The sequence below is a fragment of the Prionailurus viverrinus genome, chromosome E1, assembly GCF_022837055.1.
Source record: "Prionailurus viverrinus isolate Anna chromosome E1, UM_Priviv_1.0, whole genome shotgun sequence".
In the NCBI taxonomy this organism is placed as follows: Eukaryota; Metazoa; Chordata; class Mammalia; order Carnivora; family Felidae; genus Prionailurus; species Prionailurus viverrinus.
This window is the reverse complement of record NC_062574.1, coordinates 17132627-17151799: the sequence shown is the minus strand read 5'-3', so window position 1 is coordinate 17151799 and position 19173 is coordinate 17132627. Positions and strand designations below refer to the sequence as shown.

The window sequence follows — 19173 nt, the reverse complement described above, 5'->3', positions numbered from 1 at the left end:
CAGCCTGCCTCCTCCAGCCTTCCTGGCCTCAGCCAAAGTTTTAGGAGTGTGGTAGGACCACCGGTGGGGAGGGAGAAAGTGGTGGTGGTGGTAGTTACTGACACTTTTATTTCCCAGCTTCTTTTCTAGAACACAAGGGCTTTCCTTGCAAGTTCCAGGTCTGGAGCGGCTGTAGTCTTCATTTGTTTCATGCTCTTGCCAGGTCTGTCTTTGTCCCTTTCATGTCTGTCACCTCCCCACCCCCAAATTCTTTCAACACTAGCAACAGCACATGGTCACTTATTTATTTTTGATACAAATGTACATGACACACGTCTTGACAGTCAGCCCACCCACCACCACACAGGTACAGCCTGGCCCCTAGGGCAGAGACAGGACAGAGAGAAGGGCTGGTAGTCACGGCCATCTGCCTCTCCAGCCTTCCCAGGCTGCTGCCCAGATTCCAGATACCCAGAGACTGCAGGGCAGGTGCTGGCCTCTCAGAGGTTATAGGAGGGGGCTCTCAGCTGAGTCAGGGACCCCGGGGAGCCAGCCCCAGGCTCAGGTGCTCAGTTCTCTGCCCCAGCCAGCACAGCCCCCTCCACAAGGGAGGGGGCGGGGGAGGAGAGATGCAGGGAAGTGGTTTTGTTTTTTTTTTTTGTAAGTTCATAGAGAAGGGGACCGAGGGGGGAAGGCAATGGGTAGGACCCCGGATGATTTACCAGCAGTCCCTGGCCCCAGGATGGGAGAGTGGGGGACTGACCCCTAACTCTGGTCCTGCTGCCCTGGTCCCCTCACCCTTCACAAAACTCCAGATGGGCCAGGCCTCCGGAACGGCACTGCCGCCCCGCACACGCACACACAGGCACGCAGGGACACTCAGTTACCACAATGTTAAAATTAAGGGGTGGAAGAGGAGAGAAAAAAAAAAAGATTTTCCAGTGTTTGCTGCTAGGGACCCTGGGAACACAGGTTTGGGGCCTGTGCCCTAGGCAGGGGCCGTTTGGCATTAAAGGAGAGCAGCAGGGGGGTTGGTGGCTACAGGGCAGGGGACATCCACAGAGATTATGTACAAAGGAGGGGATGCCCCCGGCTCAGCCCCCAACAGGGCTGAACTGGCTCATGGGGGTGGGGTTCCTGTAGGGGGAACTGGCCTCACTTGGAGTGTCCCCACCCGACCCTTTGCTGAGGGTGCCCCAGAGGGGAAGGGGCTGGGAGTGATGCCTTAGAGGCCCCTGCACACTAGAAGGGGGGGATGCTATGTACAGGGGGAGGTGCATGGAATGTGGGGGACAGAAGCTCCTGCCACCCCACCTCCCCATCCTTGGGGACTTGAGGGGGGCGGGCACCAGGGCGCCTGGCTGCCAGGGGACAGTGGCAGCACTAAGGGCACTTGTGCCAGCGGCTCCGTTGGGGTGGGGATTAGTGTCTGGAGTGGCCCAGCTCCCATGGCCAGTGAGGTCCCAGTGCAGGTGAGGGTGCAGGGAGAGTGGTCACTGCTTCTTTTCTCGGGTGGTGATGGTGACCAGCTGCTTGGCAGCCTTGGCGATGTCATAGGCGCACTGGATCACCTGCTGAGTCAGCAGCTGGAAGTCCACAGGGGCGCCAGGCTCCGGGGGCACTGTCTTCCGGCACTCACTCTGCAGCCGGTAGGCGCTGGCATTGAGCAGCCGCAGTGAGCTGCGCACAGGCTCCAGGGCTGGCCTCTGGAGGGAGGGAGGAGGGAGTTGGGCCTTGGACTTCAAACCATGAGCCATGAACATGGCCCAGTGTGTCCTCCCTCGTCTCCACCCAGGTAGTGGTCACATTCCCTACACCTGCCCCACCCTGAGAGCCTTCCATTCCTGCTCTTCTCTCTGGCCCCTGTACCTTTGGGAAGAGAGAGGCCATCTCCGTCACAGCCAAATGGATCTTCTCCGAGCAGGGCACGAAGCTGTGGGGGCAGGGGAGGGGAAATATCGGCAGGGTTTGCAGGGACAGAACATTGGTCACCCCCCACCCCCTTGCCCTCTGCAACACCCAGGGGCTGCTGTGAGCCCTTTACCTGTCATGCTTGAATTCTTGGGCAGCCCGCAACAATTCCTGGATGTTCTTGGTGACCTGTTCCGTCTTCAGGATGACATCCTCTGTGCTGGGAAGCCCAGGGTCAAGGTCTCCATCCAGGCTTTCCAACTCTGGGTGGAAGTCTTCTTCCTTGCCCAGCTCAAGAAACCTCTTCCCCTCCAGTCTGAGGTCAGGGTTAGAAAGAGACATTCCAGTGGTAAGCCGCTTGCCTGTACCCTCACAGATCCTCCAGAGCCCAGTCAGCCTTCTTCCCTGGGGTGTCTCACCCAAGCAGTGGGTCCCCGCTTTGCGTGTTCTCATAGTCACTGTCAGCACCACTGCCGTGGCGGGAAAGCTTGCTCTGGAGGATCAGGGAAGGGGTAGTGGGTGAGGTTCACATTCACAGACCCACACAGCCCATCACCTGTCCCCTTGGGCCCTTGGGGATTGGAACATTACCGTATGGCGGCTTCCTTCCTGGGAGCAGGACAGTAGTGGGGAGGAGGGAGTGAAGGGCACGGCTGAGGCTGACACCCCCTTCCGGATCTGAAACCCAGGAAGACTGGAGTCAGTCTCTCCTCCCTGCCACCCGCCTTCCAGCTTCCCGGCAGTGAGGGTAGGGACCAGGTGTATCTAGTCATTCCTGTGCCCAGCAGCAGCACAAAGCCTGACACCCACTGGGGCTCAAGACCTATCTGCGGAAATGGATCCGCTTCCTCCAGGCCCTACTTACCCGGTAAAGGCCAGCAGGGACATGCACTGAATAGATGGCATCATCCTCCAGCTCCTGGGGATTGGCACAGGTGTCACGGAGGGCCCTGCGGCAGCCCCAGCCCTCTGTTCCCCCCAATCCTTGAGACCCACAGGCAACTCACAGTGCTGTGGAAAGGCTGTAGCCGGGTAGAGAGCTCATCCCCAGGCGGGGCCCCAAAGGGCTTCAGGGCAGAGCCTGGTTCATACATGGAGAAGGCCTGGCGGTCCCTGCGATGGGCACTCCCGCCAGGCCCCATGGGTGTGTGTTCTGCCCGCTCGCTGGGCAGTGGGGGTGTGGGCACTGGCCCGGGTGGCTGCCGGATCTGCAAGTTCTCTGCCTGCAGCTTGTGGATCTGAGAGTGGACAGTGATGTCAGAAACTCCAGAGGATCCAGGCAGCACCCCACCTCTGGGAGCGGAGGATCCTCTCTGACCTGGGCACTCCCACCAATGCTGCAGCCCTCACCTCCCTCTGCAGCCTCCGGAGCTCATCACTCAAGCTGCTGTTGACCTTCATGAGCTGTTGCACCTTTGCCTCGGAGGTAGCCAGAGCCTTCTTCAGCTCCAGATATTCCTGCAGCGTCACGGCCCCATCGGACAGGTCTGAGGAGTCCATGCTCTGCAGAGTGAGAAAGAAGCTGGTTAGCCATCAGGGGCAGGGGGTGAATGCCCACAGAAGACTGTTCTCAAGGCCATAACCAGCCCACTAGTCCCTGAAGCCCTGAGCTACAAGGGGATAGAGCTGGGCCTTAATGGAGGCCCGGGGAGGGGCAGTGCTCAGACCCGGGCACGGTTGTTCCTAGTGGCACCGGCGCTGCGCAGGGGCTCCTGGTCCGTGTCCTCGTCTGAGGCCACACTGTCGTAATCGTGCTGGTCGTCGAGGTCACTCTGGCTCCGCGCGGATAGCTCAAGGTTGTCTGAGGACATAGTCCAGTTACTCAGTATTCTGCCACGCGACTCTTCCATCATGCCACCCCAAAAGGGAGCCATGAAAGAATATACTAGAAAAACACCCACTGCCCTCAGCCCTAGCCACACCCTTCCCACCTGTGGGGCTGCTCAGGCTCTTGCCCTGCTGTCTCCGCTTGGCCTCGCTGAGAATGTCAATGATCAAGGTGGCAAACTCTCGGGCATTGAAGCGGGCCAACTTCTGTCGCCCCTGGTAGGCAGAAAGAACCCAGCCTGCATGACGGGCCCCCTTACAGCTGATAGATGGGTGTGGGAACAAAGCAAGGCCGTCCCCTGCTACCTGGCTCACCCGGCCAGATTCTGGGTGCCTGGGGAGCTCCCAAGAAGAGGCTGGAATGTCCCCCAGAAGCTGCTCACGAAGAGCTTAAAAAAAAACCTTTCCCCCAAATCCCAAATCCCAGTGCTAGCAGGGCCCTGAGAGAGGCCTAGGCCAGGGGAGGAGAAGAGCAGGCCCAGGCAGAAGCCCACACAACAGCCGGTGAGGAAGGGCAGGGCCCGCGAAGCTGGTGACCCCAGCAGGGGAGGAGAGGCCCCTGTCCGGCCCCCTCACCTGATTCCGCGTGGCCGAGTACTCGGGGTTCACAGGCAGGAAGGGCACAGCGCTGCGCTCCGTCACCAGGGTGCTGTGGTTCTGGGTAGCCAGCCACACTGGGGGGGGAGGAGGAGGAGGGGGGGGGGAGGAGCAGGGAGCAGATCATCCAGAGCGTCCACGGTGGCCAGGCCCACGGGGTGGAGGTGGGGATGTGCTGAGCACAGCCTTCCTCAATCCTCCCCACGTCCACCAAGTGCTGGTGTTCAAACCAGGGGTGGTCTTCAGACACCGGAGGCAAGGTTGGGTCAGGGCAGGGCTGGGCGAGGCCAGCAAGACTGGCCAGGCCGATGACGACGAACAGAAAGAGGCGACTCCTCCTTGCCAGGCCCAGCCCAGGGTTTGGGCTGGAATCTGGCTGTGGCCAGGAAGGAGTGATGTAGGCGGGGGTGGAGTGGGACTGGGGAGTGAGCCAAAGTGGGAGGCAGCCAGAGCAGAGATGAGCCCCAGTCCAGGGGTGGGGGCGGAGGAGCAGGCTGGCTGCCTCCAGCTCAGCACGCTCCGCCTGGCTGGGGAGGCTGCCCGGGCTGCTCACAGCCAGCAGGGGTGGAGAGGCAGACCTGCCGAGCAGACCAACCTCAGGCCTCCCTTCTTGGTCCCAACAAAAGGCCCCAAGAGCCACACCAGGTCCCAGCCCTTCCCCAGCAGGTGGGTAGGTACCCGTGTCTCATCCACCCTCAGCCTCAGATGCCCTCTTGGCTCACCAGCGTCATTTTCTCTTCTGTCTACCTCGTCGTACACATCCATGGCAAGTTCCTCAAAAAGCCTGTTGCTGAGCTAGAGACAAAAGGGGGACCCAGTCTTTGTCAAATCAGTTGGTCCCCAGTGCTGACAAGGCCAGGTCAACCAGGATGTCCTAAGATGTGGGAAGTGGCTTGTGTCCTTTATGCTGCCCAGCCCCCACAATCTCAGAACTGGAAACTGGGGCAGGGGTCTCTCTGCCAAGCTCCAAGGTGGGAGAGGATGGAAGGGAGACCAGATCAGAACAGTTAGTGCCCTGGTAGGTCAGAGGTGGAGCTAGGGCCCAGGGAGCCTCGGGAGGGCAGAGCCAGGGTCAAAGACCAGGGGTGGGGAGGTGGGGGAAAGAGAGCAGGGAAGACAGAGTGAGGGGCAGGTCAAACCCTTGGAAAAGGAGACCATCAGAGGAAGGAGGAGCAATCTTAGGGATCGAGGCTCAGAGGTGAGGACAGCTCCAAGTAGTAGGAGCCCATCCAAGTGGACTCACCGCCTGCAGCTTCTTCTTGGCAGCTTTGGCCAGCTCGGACAGGTCTAGGCTGTGGAAGAAGGAGGGAGATGAGAATGGACAGACAGGAGAGGTGACCAGGCCCCCACTTGTGACTCCCAAACATGCAGGGATCCCAGGAAGACAACATCCCAGATGCTGCACACCAGATGCCGCCCCCCACCCTGCCCCCAACCTCCAGAGCCTGCTCCCGAGGCAGGCACCATATACCTCTGAGACATGCACTTTTGCCGAGATCTAAGTCCAGAGAAAGGCAGCAGAGGAAAGAATAGGACAGAGGCAGCGATTACCCAGGAGCAGGGCCCCACGTGCCTTCCACGGCAAGCTCAGACCCATCTCCGTGTATACGCCAGACCCGGAGGGTGCAAAACGAACTCCTCTCCCCTCCCAACCTGCTCCTAGACCAGCCTGCTCTCTCCCTCTGTGACCCACTCACCCAGCACCAGCATCTGCTTCTAGGAGTCACCAGAAACCTCCCTCACCCTCAAGCCCCAGCCAAGCTTTCTCTGGTTCTGCCATCGATCCCTCTTTGCCTGGGCCTTTGCAAGTTTCTTCATCCATCTTCCCACTTCCAGTCTTGCCCCTACAACCCTTTTTTTCCACCCAGCAGCCTGGGTCATCTCTTTGACACGTTGGGCCACACTACCCCTGGCCTTAAAAAACATCTTAATGACAAAACACATGTATGGATACTTCAACCGTACTTTAATAAAAAACTTCCTTAAAAAATATACTACGTGTTTAGTGTGCATTATCTTATTTTAATCCTGTCAACAGCCCAGAAAACGTAGGTACTGTTGCCTTTACTCCCAGGAGGTAACTAAGCCTCAGAGAGGTTAAGTAGCCTGCCTGAAGTCACACAGCCAGTAAATGGCAGAGCTGACATATCCGGGCTTGGAACCTCTCTGCTCTTCTTGGGGCTCACAGGACTCGCCATTCTCTCGCCTGTTTCCAGTCCAGTGCTGCTCCTGGGATTCCCTGCTTCTCACACTATGCTCCAGCCACATGACTCCCTGCAGGTCCTGGCACAGCATTTCTCACTTATACCATTTATGCCTTTACTTCTGCTGTACTCCCCACACTGAACTACAGCTATCTGTCCAGGCTGCCTCCTTCCCTGGACTGTGAGCTCCTGAAGGGCAGAGATCATATCTGAGTTACCCGTGTGTCTCAGGGCCAAGAACGGCAGCTGGCACCGGGCAGGTGCTCGGTTAGCCCTTCATTGAGTCCATGCCCATATGTGTTTAAACACATACACCAGACACATGCAGGTACACACACCCCGCAGAATAAGACCAGAGAAGTAGGAGGGAATCTTGGAGTCTCAGAACAGAGTAGGTCTGGGTTCAAGGATTCAAGACGCCTAGGCCTGGCAATCCCTGTCTGCCCACACTGGTCTTTGGAGAGGAAGGGAGCCTCCTCTCTCGGATCCAGGCCAGCAGGCACAGGTTGGAAAAATGGCCTTCAGATGTGGCCACCAGGTGGCGCCAGCATCCCTCTTGTGAACTGGGTGCGTGTCCCCCCACAGCCTAGGCGCGCTGAGGCTTTTCAGATCAGAGGCAGAAACACCTCAGTTGTGATGGGCCCTGCCCCCACCTCCCACCCCTCCCCAATTTCTGAGCACACCACGGAGGCCCAAAGTTAGTCAAATCCCTGGAGCCCACCATCTTTTCAATGAAGAGCAGAGGCTCGTCTTAAGATTTTACAGTGGGGTGAGTGCCACTGGAGCAGAGCCCAGTGAGCCACCCCTCCTGAGGCAGGTGTTTCTTGTACTCAGGCCTATGTGTGATGGCCTGGGGCTCAGGCGGTGCTTGGCCATGTGCTGAGCTGACATCCCTTCCCTGCCATAGGGCCCAGCATTAGGGAGTGAGGATCTGACTGAAATGTTTGTACACCAGACCCGGGGTGGGGTCCCTAAAGCCCGGGGACTGGGAGGGGTAGAGGTTCTGGGGTTCAGGCACCCACATGGTGTCCAAAAGCCCCTGGGAAGGGGCATCAGGTGGGCACTCACCTGTCAGCCATCTGTGGGATGATGTAATGCCCATTCTTGTGATCTGAACAAAAATAAAAATGCCAAGTCACTGGTGCTGGGTGGCCTTAGCAGCTGGGAGCCCACCTCACTGCCACGAGCAGACCTTGGCACCCAGAAGTGTCAGGGGACAGGGATGAGGGCAGGCCACCCCCAAGAGCCCTGGGAGCTGACTGGAAGCGATGCCCACCCCCCACTCCCTACCCCAGTGTGCTGTAGCCCAGAGCCGTCATCAATTTCACAGGAGCCAGTTGCCTAGCAACACTGTTCCCCAGCCGGCTCGGTCACCATGGCACCTGCTGCTGGGGTGTGTCTGGGTCCCACCTGCCTGGCCGAGCCAGGCCCACCCCGCGTTCTGCTCACCCGGCTTGCGTCCACAGAGATAGAAGGCCAGCCGGTCAGTGAGCTCATACTGGCATTCGACTAGCCTTTCCGCCAGCTCATGGTGCCCCGCCTGCCTGTGGGGAGGGGGCATGGCTCAGCCCTGCCGCAGCAGTCCACTCCCCCCACCCGCCCAAGCCTCACCCATCATCCGACCCTCACCTGGCATAGTCAATGGGCGTTCGGCCATTAACATCAGGGGAGCCAGGATCAGCCCCATACACTACAAGAAGCTCAGCCTGCAGTGTCTGCCCCGCCTTGGCAGCCACATGCAGAGGTGTGGTGCCCTTCTCTGGATGGAAGAAGTTGGCCTGGGCACCCAGGGACAGCAGGCGCAGACATGTCTCCAAGTTGCCCGTCCGCACGCTTGAGTGCAGTTGCTGCAAGGAGCAGAGTGTGCAGCGAGTGTGTGTGAGCACCCCCCACCCCCACCCCCAAGCCGTACCAAGTTCGGCAGCTGCTGGGACTCCTACCAGCTCCAAGGGCCCGGCTGAAGTTGGGTTGTCAGGGAGGACAGAGGCTTTAGCGCCAAATACTAACAGCTGCTATCAGTCACCATCTACCTGTGCTATGGGCTCTGCTTGAAACAGGCATTATCTATGAGGGAGACGCTGTTGCTTCTTTCCCATTTTACAGAGGAGGAAACTGAGGCTCTGAGTGGCTAAGAAACCGCCTCAAGTTTTCCCGGCTTTTGGATGGCAGCCTGTTGTGTCCACCTAGAGGCGGAGGGGCCTTGGCCACATGCAGCTGACCATGCAATCCCCATCCCCTGCTGTGCCCACGATCCTTGCCTGACCCAGCTGGCTGCCTTTGGGGCCTAGGGCTCGGTGGTGATGGAGAAGCCCTCGGGGTGCTGTGGGCAACAGGAGGGGAGGCCCACCCATCTGTCCACCGTGGGGCCCCTCTAACCTTGCTGAGGTCTTTGGCAGTGACCCCGTCATCTTCCCGGCAAGGAAGCTTGTGCACAAATGCCAGCATCTGGTACTTGGCCCTGATGAACTCTGACTTGATGGGGCTGGATGGGGCACAGAGGATGAAACGGGTGGGGGGCAGAGTGGGAGAGGCTATTCCCCCCGCCACCTCTCAGACCCATGTCCCACACCACACAGCCCCTGCCACCACCCTTCCGGCACAACTCACTGGACTTTGTCTTGGGGGTTGGCTTTGCGCCGGCCACTCTGTACTTGCGCGGGGTCCAGCAGGGAATGCTCCCAGATGGAGTTGGCCCCGTTGCTGGCGAGCGTGTGCACCATCTGCAGAGAAGAAGTGCCAAGTGAGAGTGCCCACTGTGCACTGGGTACTGGGGGAAACACCTCCAAGTGCTGGCCGCAGCCGGCGTGGCTGCAACCAGTACCAAGGGGCCTGTTGTGTGCCTGCCACCATCACACCTCCATCCAGCCGGGCCGCCCAAGCACGTGGGTCCTGGTCAGCACCTCAGGTTGTATGGCAAGTGTGCCAAGGCTCGGAGAGATAAAGCAACTTGCTCAGTGCTATGTGGCCAAGCTAGTAAGTGGCGGAGCTGCGGAGAGAGCCCCGGTCTGCGAGACCCCAGTCTCAGAAGCCCCCCCGCCATCTGCATGGCAAACACAATGGATGGAAAGGGTCAGGGTTAGGTTCTGCCCCAGGTGGGTGCTGCCCTCTGGAAGCCGCAGAATCCAGAGCAGCGTGTGTGGGTACGGGGGAAGTGTGCCCACGTGGCCTGGCCCCGTACCTGCAGCAGCGTAGGAGGCCAGGCGCTGTGGCGGAGGTGCTTGACAATGGAGATGTGGCGGCCCAGGCTCCGGTGCACACTGCAGCACTCGTCACACACCAGCACCCCCCTGCTGATGGAGGCCCAGCCAGGGTCTGCCAAAGGGGGAAGCCACAGTCAGCGGAGGCCAGGTCGTCGGCAGTGCGTGCCAGGCACCTACTCCGGGCCCACACTAGCACTTTGCTCACACACTTCGAATACCTAGAAGCTGGGACGCCACCGGGACACAGGTTGCTGAGGAGGAAGCTGAGCTATGGCGTAGGAGGGATTTCCCCAAAGGCTCGCAGCAGGTGACTGACAGCTGGGCCCCTTCCTACACATCTTTGCCTGTCTGGGGGGTGAGGGGGTGGGGGGAGGAATGTGTGGTCCCCAGGGCCTACTCAGCGGGTATGTCCTGCAGTCTTTCCCAGGGAACAAGACAGTTGGCCCAGGCCTTCCCCAGGGAGGCAGGAATCCTCTGGGGGATGTGACACCGATGCTACATGCCAGACATCCTAGACACTCCTGTGTCTGGGTCAGTGCCACATCTCTCCTGCACCCAGGCTTCTGCTGGAACCACTGGCCACCCGCCTGACCCACCATATCCTCCATGGGCTCCTCCCTTTGCCCTCATCTTGGCAGGCAAGAGGCTGTTTCATGCTGAGCCTCCTGCCACCATCACTGATGGGCTGAGCTGGAGCCCCTCTTAACAGGGATGGAGAGGGCAAAGGAACCACCATTGGATACCCACTGTGTACTAGATAGACCTGTATGTACAAGGTCTCTCACAACTGTCAGACAAGGCAGGAAATGCTATCCCTGCTTTACCAATGAGGAAATGGTGGCTCAGAGAGGTTAGAGCAGTTGCTCAAGGTCACACAGCTGATGAGCAGGATTGTTGGGATGTGGACCCAGGCACTTTAGACACCAGAAGCCACGCCATGTTCATACCCACTGCTTTTCCTCCGTTCTTGCCTGGAAGGGGTCAGGCCCAAGTGGGCAAGGGCCCTGGAAGCCACTCTTTACTCCCTGGGGAGCAGCAAACTTTGGAAACAAGAAGCAGGGCCAGGATAGGGTGGGAGCTCCTTGGGTGCTTCTCAAGGGCAGGGGAGATGCCACCCATCCCAGGCCCCTTGGGAGAGGGGGAGGAGACAGCTGCACATAGCTTAAGCTGTGGAAAGGTCACGGGGGAGAAAGCAGCCATTGTGTGCCTCCAGAGAGTGGGGGCAGGGAGCTTCTCTCCCAGGACACTGTGCTCTGCCCGGGCCCCCCACCCCAGTCTCAGGAATCCCTGTGCTGGGTGGGGGAGCAGGGGCTGGCTATCTTCCTTGCCTGGGAGTGCTTAGGGAGTCCAGAAGTGGGCCCCCCAGGGGAGGGACAGGCTTGGGGTAATGAGAGCCTCTCCAACCAGAAGGCAATTCTCAGGCCCTTCCCCACAAGGATTTCCATCAAAGTTTCCAGGAGAATTGTAAGGAGACCGAGTCAGGGTGCAGCCTTTGTTCTGCCTACAGCAAGTGTCCCCTCCATAGGGGACAGGAAGAAACAAAAAGTGAAAGAGGGGGTTCAGCTCTTTGGGTCTGAGCTTCTTTAGGCATCTACCCAAAAACAGGGCAACAAGATGCCTGCCATACACCTTCCTGGGAGCTGATTCCAGGGGCCCACGAGGAAGGGATCCACCATCTGTGTCAAGAGGGGGAGCCCAAGGACACTCTTTAGTACTGGCTTTACCCAAACAGTGAGGCACCCCAGTGAGGCACATGGAAAGCTCCCTCCCCCCACTCCCAAATCACTGGGGTTAGGGGTCTGCCAGCCACCAGCCACCTCCGGCAGCCCAAGCAGGAAGCTGGAAATGACGCAGCCTAAATTCCTCTTGTTGAAACGGTGGGGTTTCCTGTAAATGGGGAGCCGCCCAGGCCAGGATCATAAATGGGCCGCCCTGAGGCCTCCAGCCCAGGCCCATGGCTCTACCGGAGAAGCAGGGCCTGGGAAAACTGCACATATATCGAGAGCCAGAACAGACATGGTGAGACTCTGAACATGGCAATGACCAAGAAGAGATCAGGATTTGGGGAATGTAGTCCAAGGCTTTGCTAGCCACTCAGCCTGGGGGAGGGGTCCTCCCTCTCCTCCACAATGACCTGAAACAGGAAGGTTGAGCAGGGGGCACTGTCCTGGCCTGGGAAACGCTGGTGTCAGCTCACTGGGCTACACAGATGAGAAGCCCACTACCTACTTCTTACATGCCCGAGGGGCCTTGCGTCTACCCAAGCAGGAGCCCCCAAGCCCCACGTAGGCCAGTTCCTAAGGCCAGGTAGAGTTTCTGAAAAGTCAAATGGCTATTGTAGCTGAAGGTTAAGGGACTCTTGCCCCCAAGAGGCTCCCTAGACTAAACTTGGGGTGGAAGGGACAGGGACATAAGGGGTTTTTTGTTTTAACAGGCTCCATGCCCAACTGCCAAGTGTGGGGCTTGATCTCATGAGATCAAGAGTAGTATGCTCTACTGACTGAGCCAGCCAGGCGAGAAGATGCGGTGACCTCCTCAGTATCCTGCCAACACTCCTGGCAGCTTCTGCTTCAGGGTGGGGGTCTGGGAAGTGTGGGCAAGTGGTAGGAGGGATCCTGGGATAATGTTAACCATGCAGGCCTCTACTAAGGTGAATTCATGTCATCACCCAAAGCCATTAGTAGTCTCTAGGTCTGCTCTAAGGGTCAGTGTCTCCTGAGCAAATTGTCACTAGGCACGAGGGAGAAGCCCACCATCTTGAAAGCAGCTAAGAGTGGGGCGCCTGGGTGGCTCAGTCGGTTAAGCGGCCGACTTCGGCTCAGGTCATGATCTTGCGGTCCGTGAGTTCAAGCCCCGCGTCGGGCTCTGTGCTGACGGCTCAGAGCCCAGAGCCAGTTTCAGATTCTGTGTCTCCCTCTCTCTGACCCTCCCCCGTTCATGCTCTGTCTCTCTCTGTCTCAAAAATAAATAAACGTTAAAAAACAAAAATTATAAAAAGAAAGCAGCTAAGAGTAATTGATCCAAGGGGATAAAGGTCAGAATGGCGGTTACTTTTGGGGGCTGTTGAGTGGGAGGGGGCAGAAGAAGGGTCCAGAGAGTGATGGAAATGCTCTACCTCTTGACTGGAGTGGTGGTTACGCAGGTATATAGACATGTAAAAACTCAACAGGCTAAACAGTAAGGTGCAGGAACTCTGCTGTACCTAAATTAAACCTCAGTAAAAGAGGAAGAGAGCCCACCATTCACCCTACCCAACAATCTACATTGTGAAGAAACAAATGAGCCTGCAGGTTTCCAAATGTCCCCAGCCAGTAGCCATCCATGCTCATCCAAGGTGCCACCCGAGGTACTTCAGGTACCTTGAGGTATTCACTCCTGTGCCACCAAAGTGGAAAGGTTGAGATAGAGGCCCATGGGATGAGGAGCAGGCTCTTGAGCTGGGCCAGGACTGTGTGGCAGAGTGAATGGAGGGGGACGTGGGGGGAACACATTCTCCAGGGTTCCTGACTGCTGCCCCTCCCTTGCCTTCATGGCAGGCAGGTACACATGTGGGGCCTGATGAGGTAGTACCACAGCAGCCAAGCCATGCCCAGCTGTCTTACAAAATCCACCTGTCACTTATATGCCCAGGCCTGGGAGCAGAGGGAGGATGAAGACCTTTGGGGTGGGCCTGCACTTCACCTTTCACCTCTTTAACCTCCCCAAATTAACCAACCACAAAAAGGCCACGGCCCCACCCCTAGGGCTGGACCCCCCCCCCCTTTCACAGTGAGAGAAGCCTATGACTAGGTAGGAGGCATACACCAATGGAGTCCAGACTGTTGTTTACCCTCGAGCCTCATACCTGGACTGCTACAGTCCCACACCGGGGATGCCCCTCCCTGCATCCTACAGTGGGGAAATGGGGTAGCCAGCTGGGTTCCTGACAAGCATCCAAACACTCAGGGAGTGCCTGCTGCCAGGTGCTGGGGTAGGGTGATGTGTAAAGACTTTGTCAGCACCCTGCCCACCTCACTCCTCACCTTCTCACCACCTGCCTCTTCTGACCTGTATTCTGGATCAGGGGAAAAGGAGGTACCTGGGGCAAAAATGCCTCTGTGGGACAATGACTATGGATAGGAACCAGACAGTCCCAAGATATCAGATACATACCACTCCTTCCTGAACCCACTGGGCACCCAGAGGCTTCACACAGCCAAACGCAATGAAAGAGGGACAACTGCCTTGCTGATTCTGCCCTATGTCCCTCTGGCTGAGAATCAGGACCACAGACTTCAAGATGGGATGGTCCTCAAAAACCATTTTTATTCCAACTTCTTTACCTCACAATTGAGGAAACTGAGGCCCAAAGTGAGGAAAGTCTTGCCATGGTTCACAGGGTAAGCTGATAGGGTGTCTGCTAATCACTCCCCACCCCCATGCTATGCCTGCCCCGCATAGGTATAGACCAGCCTGGGAGAGGCATAGAAGGCAAGCTGTCCTCTTCGCCCTTCCATCCCCAGACGTGCGTGTGGTCGGGGGAAGGAGATCACAGTTTCCAGCTCACTAGGGTAAGGACACATAAGCCCAGATAGCTTCTTCAGGGTCCTCTAGACCTGAGAGGAGTCACAGGGTCACAACCACCCACAGAGTACCACGTCTCTTCCAGGCATCCACAGTGCCAAACTCTCTAGCCTGGAGGCATCAGAACCACCAGAGTATCTGTGGGTCCCAACCTGTTGGGGCCCCGGGCCTGTCCAAAGGGTAGCTAGAAGTTATGGGCCCATGAAACAGCACTTCACACTCTCACACTTAATTGTGCCCACAGTCCCCCTGGAGTTCACAGACACACTGAGCCTTCCCAGAGGTCTCCCAGGGAGATAGCTCCTTTTTAAAAGAGAGGATGGACAAGAGCCAGGGCTTCCTTCCCCAGGCCAGCTGCTGAGCCCCATCACTGGCAGTGTCCTCCCACATCATAAGATAGCAGCCTCTCAGGTCACTGCTCCTCACTTCCTCAGGTCAGGGGTGGGGGGTTCGCATCAGCCTGGATCTGACTGTGCTGGGAAGAAGGGAAACACCACGGTAAATACAGCCAGGAGGCAGGCGAGGAAGCCAGATCCTGAGAACCTAGGCGCCCTTGGGTACTGTTCCCTATCCATTTCTGGTCAGACTGGGCTAGAGGGCTAGGAGGGGTCTGTGCCCAAGCTGGGTCAATGCTAAGCCCCCTTCCCAAGCAGGCCTTACTGGTGCATAGGAAAAGCCGAGCTAGTTGCTCCCAGGGATGCCTCAGAGGAAGATGCCCAGACTGTACTGGCCCTCAGCACCAGGCCCTGCAAGGAGCCCCCGCCTTGGGAAGTAGGGGCAGGGAGTCCTAGGAGGAGCCACCCCCTCGTCTGCTCACGAGGAAACACTATCCAGGCCTCCCCTGGCCCATCTGCCCGGTTCTCTGCCCCTTGACCTCCGCCACCTCGGCGGGCGCGCAGACCATGCGAGCAGCAGGTGCAAGACGCGGGGGTGGCACTGAGATGACACAAAACCACACTCACCCCCACTTCCTAAACCTTGCTGGCCTCTGCCACAGCCCTCCTGCCACCCCACCACCCCAGGCTGGCGCTTCCGTTGGGATACAGAGATGGAAGGTGGTGGCGGGCGGGCGGGCGGGGGGGAGGGGGGAGGGAGGGAGGGCAGCTAGCTGCCTGCCTCTCTCAGACTGAGGGGTGGGATGTGGCGCCGGGAATGTCCTTCCTTGCTCGTCCACGGACGCGAGGGACTGGGGCCCCCAGCCGGCCCTCCCGCCAAGGACGCGGCTCCGCAGTGGCCCGGGCGGGGGCCGAGGCCGGAGGCCGCAGCCCCCAGCCCCGCCCCGCCCTCCGGCCCCGCACCGCGCTCCCGCCAGGCCCCGGCGCCTGCCCGGCGGCCTCGCTGCGCGGTCCCGCCCCCGGCCCGGCCCCGCTTACCCGGGGCGCTGCAGTCCGCACACACCTCCGCCCGCGGCCCCTTCCGGGACATCCTCAGCGGCGACGCGGCCGCAGCCCTCTGGGCCAGCGTGGGGGGCGCGGGCGGCGGGCCCGGGCGGCGGCGGCCCCTGCTGCCCGGCCCCGCTCCGGCAAGGCCCCGGCTAGGCTCCGCGCGCCCGGCCAACCGTCCGCCCCCGGGGCTGGCCCGGAACCCGCCGTGCCCGCCTGCCCGCTCGCCCTCCGGCGCCCTCCGCCCCGCGCCGCCCCGCGCCGCCCCGCGCCGCCCCGCCGCCGCTCGCCGCTCGCTCTCTCCGCCCCCTGCGCGGCTCCGGGCCGCTCCTGCAGGAAGCGGCGCAGGCCCTGCCCACCGGGGGAGGGGCAGCCTGCACTCCCGCCCCGCCGCCCGGCCCTGCGGGCCGCGCCTCCCAGAGAAAGGAAGCCGGGAGCGCGGGCGGGAGGGGGCGGGGGTGCTTAAAGGGGCCGCGCGGCCTCCGCTAGACAGGCCGGAGAGGGCAGCATCGCCTTCGGCCTTGGCCTCTGCTCTGGCACTCTCCGGCCCCGCGGCAGTGTGAGTTACCCTCACAGCCCCATCCGCTTCGCTTTCCAGGTAGAGGGTGGTCCAGTGGGCTTGGCCCCGGGGACAGTGACCCTTGGGGAACAGGGAAGAGAATAAGGAGCTGGAGGCCCAGGCCCCCTTCCCCGTCAAGAGGCTGTTTGGGGTACCCGCCTATGTCTGGCTGGGGTAGCATGTGTGTCCTGGTCCCCCATGTGTCCTCATCTGTGGGTCCAGGTGTGTGTGTGTGGTCACACCCTTGTTGATTATGCACGACACCAACAATATGGACGCCCAGGTGTTCCCCTGCCTCCCAACTAAAAATACATCTGTACCTCATCCATGCTTCCATCCCAGCAAGAAAGAATCTGGGCACTTTTTAAGGACCTCCCGAGGAGTGACCACTGTGCCTGTGTGCAGTAATATCCACTTGGCATTTCGTCTTGTATATGTCCACGGTGTTTCTGGGCCACCGCAGGTTTGTGTGTCCAGGGCGTGTGCACATAACACACAGGGACCTTTTCTTGTGGTGGCCTTTCTTCCTGGACTTCACACAGAGACTTGGCGTAGGTGGGGGGGACAGGAAGCGGAGGCGCGGGCCGCACGTGGGTGCACCCCTGCACTGAGCATGCTCCCCCATACACGTGTGCCCCGCGTGCACCCAACCCCCATCCCTGCAGCAGCAAAATGCCAGAGCACTTTGCTTGTGGGGACAGGGCACGGGTGGCCAGGACCAGGCCTGGGGGCCAGGTCGGTGGTGACAGAATTAAGGGAAGATTCCCAAGGGGGTAGGGGGTACTGCTCAGTAACAAGGAGGGAGGAGGGAAAGTCCTTGGGCAGGGGTTCGGGGTTGGTGGATTTTATCCCAGCGGTGCCAGAGCAGCAGTGACTTGTGGGTGGGCAGGCTGCTTCCCTGGGGGAGACAAGTAATGCTCATGAGTCACACCACCCGAAATACAAGCAAAGCTGCCTTCATCGCCTTTTGCTGCAACCCAGATTGACAAGTTTGTTTGAAATCGCGATCCACAGGGTATATTTATAATCGCACCTTAAAAAAAAATTTTTTTTTGCAGGCTTCCCCTCCCCCCACAGCCAGCCGCTCAGCTGGCGGGGTTTCTGCAAGCAAAGGTACCTCGCAGGGGGTGGGGGTCAGCGGCGGGGGGAGCACCACCTGCCGCCCCATGCTGCACCCGCACCAAGCAGTCAGTCTGTGGGCTTGATGGCCCTAGGCTGGGCGATGAAAAGGAGCGGCTTGGCCGCTCTTTACCGGGCGCACAGCCCACGAGCGGTGGCCGCCCATTCACCCCCGATCGACCCCCCAGCTATGGAATTTCATTTATTAAATGTCGAGGCGGCTACTGGCAGCCCCATCGCTCGGCTGTCTTTGTTTCTCTGCTGTGTGGGCGCGTCTCGAGCACGTGGCAGCTGGAGCGCGCAGACCGGAGGAAGAGCGACCCGGGTTTAGGCTATGGCCGCCTGGCAAAAAGAGGCCCGCCTGCTAAGGAGATAGGTCCCCCAATCCAGGCTGAGCTCCCCCTCTCCCAGAGCTACAACGCTTTTCAGGATGATTCACCCCACTGCCCCCTCCCGCCCGCCAGCTCCACCTCTCGGTGGCCCAGGGACTACCTGGGCGTGGCCTAGGCTGAGAGGCACTGTCCAAACTTTGTTCCGGAAGCCCCCAGACCCGTGGTGGTCTGCAGACCTTCTGGGCCTGGGACTAGGGATAAAAGGTTTTCAGGATTTCCCTTGGGAGATGTCGCCAACTCAGGGAGCAGGACAGTAAAAAAGAAATCTCAGACAAGGTTCTAAAAACAGTTTAATGAGGAAATGTACACGCATTCTCCCGGCCACTCCTAGCCGTCCCTACCCCGCTCCAGCCTCCTCCCCAACTCTGGCCGCGGCCACAACACTCTGCTGACCCCTCGCGGTAGAGGTGGGCAGCGGTCCTCGGTTGCCCGAGGTGCCAGCTGGCTCCTCCCAGGCTGGAGAAAGGGGCGAGGCAGTCCACTCCTCCCTTATCCTTTCCCGCCTAGGCCTGGCACCGCAGGGTGTGGAGGAGGAAGGAGAGAAGACCACACAAAGAAACCTGAGAGAGGCGCAGAGAGTTTGCAAGCTTTTGCTAGCACCTCCCACACAAACACTTTTTGGATTGTTCTATCATGAGCTGGTATGGAATCCCTAATTCCTGTCCTGTTCTAGGGTGGACTCAAGAAGGCGCTGTGCCTGGTCCCGCCACCTGTCTCAGTCCGCCTGATTGGGGGCGGGACGCGCCGTTTCCAGGGTAGTTACTATCCTTAGCTCACCCCAGTAGGTAGTATTTCGAGTCTCATTTTAGAGGTGAGTGGTCTGAGGAAGCAGAAATTTTAAGCAATTTGCTTCTGGTCAGGCGGTTAGTAAGGGGGAATTCAGACTGCTCTAAAATCCCAATCCTCTCTCCCTTCAGGTCGGGGCCACGCCTCTAGATCCTTCCAGCCCTTGCAATAGGCAGCCCCAGAGGTCAATTCCATTTTTACCACAGCGTCTGCAGGGACCCTTCTGGAAGGACCTTTGTGCCCGGGGGTTATTCGGGAAGGAGACAGTCTCTGGAATCAGTCACTTCCTCTCTTGAGGGGACCGCATTGGGTGGAGGTGGGGAACTGCCACCTGCTGCTTTCTCTGCCCAGGCCCACTCTGGTCCTTGCAGAGGACAGCAAATGGGGGGGTGGGGAGGGGAAGGGACTGTACTCCCAGCCTTAGTGGTCATTCCCTTTCTAATGTCAAGTGTGGAAGATGGAATTTAATAAGAGCGCGGGGAAGACTCCTACATAATATTTCACGTGACAGACCCCTGGTTGCTCCAACGACCACTGGTCCTAATGCCCCGAACCTTTCTCGGGATTCTCCCCCATCAGCCACTCTAGGAATCTGTATCCCATCTCACGTTCCACTGGGACCCAAACTCAATCCTGAAAGCCACGCTTTCCTGT

The 19173-nt window shown here is 59.2% G+C and overlaps 1 protein-coding gene across 1 annotated transcript; it reads right to left on the bottom strand.

Annotated features, from left to right (window-relative positions):
* Nucleotides 1-621: 621 nt before the first annotated feature.
* GIT1 (GIT ArfGAP 1) lies at nucleotides 622-15831 on the bottom strand. Its single transcript, XM_047833458.1, has 20 exons — nucleotides 15655-15831; nucleotides 9697-9830; nucleotides 9126-9238; nucleotides 8895-9000; nucleotides 8148-8365; nucleotides 7968-8062; nucleotides 7587-7629; nucleotides 5558-5606; nucleotides 5037-5109; nucleotides 4294-4391; nucleotides 3822-3933; nucleotides 3558-3691; nucleotides 3241-3393; nucleotides 2898-3128; nucleotides 2756-2809; nucleotides 2482-2568; nucleotides 2310-2383; nucleotides 2024-2206; nucleotides 1849-1912; nucleotides 622-1685 (listed from the first exon to the last, which is right to left on the bottom strand). Exons 1-20 carry the CDS (start codon nucleotides 15704-15706, stop codon nucleotides 1473-1475), a joined length of 2286 nt encoding a protein of 761 aa, XP_047689414.1. The 5' UTR covers nucleotides 15707-15831; the 3' UTR covers nucleotides 622-1472.
* Nucleotides 15832-19173: the final 3342 nt, after the last annotated feature.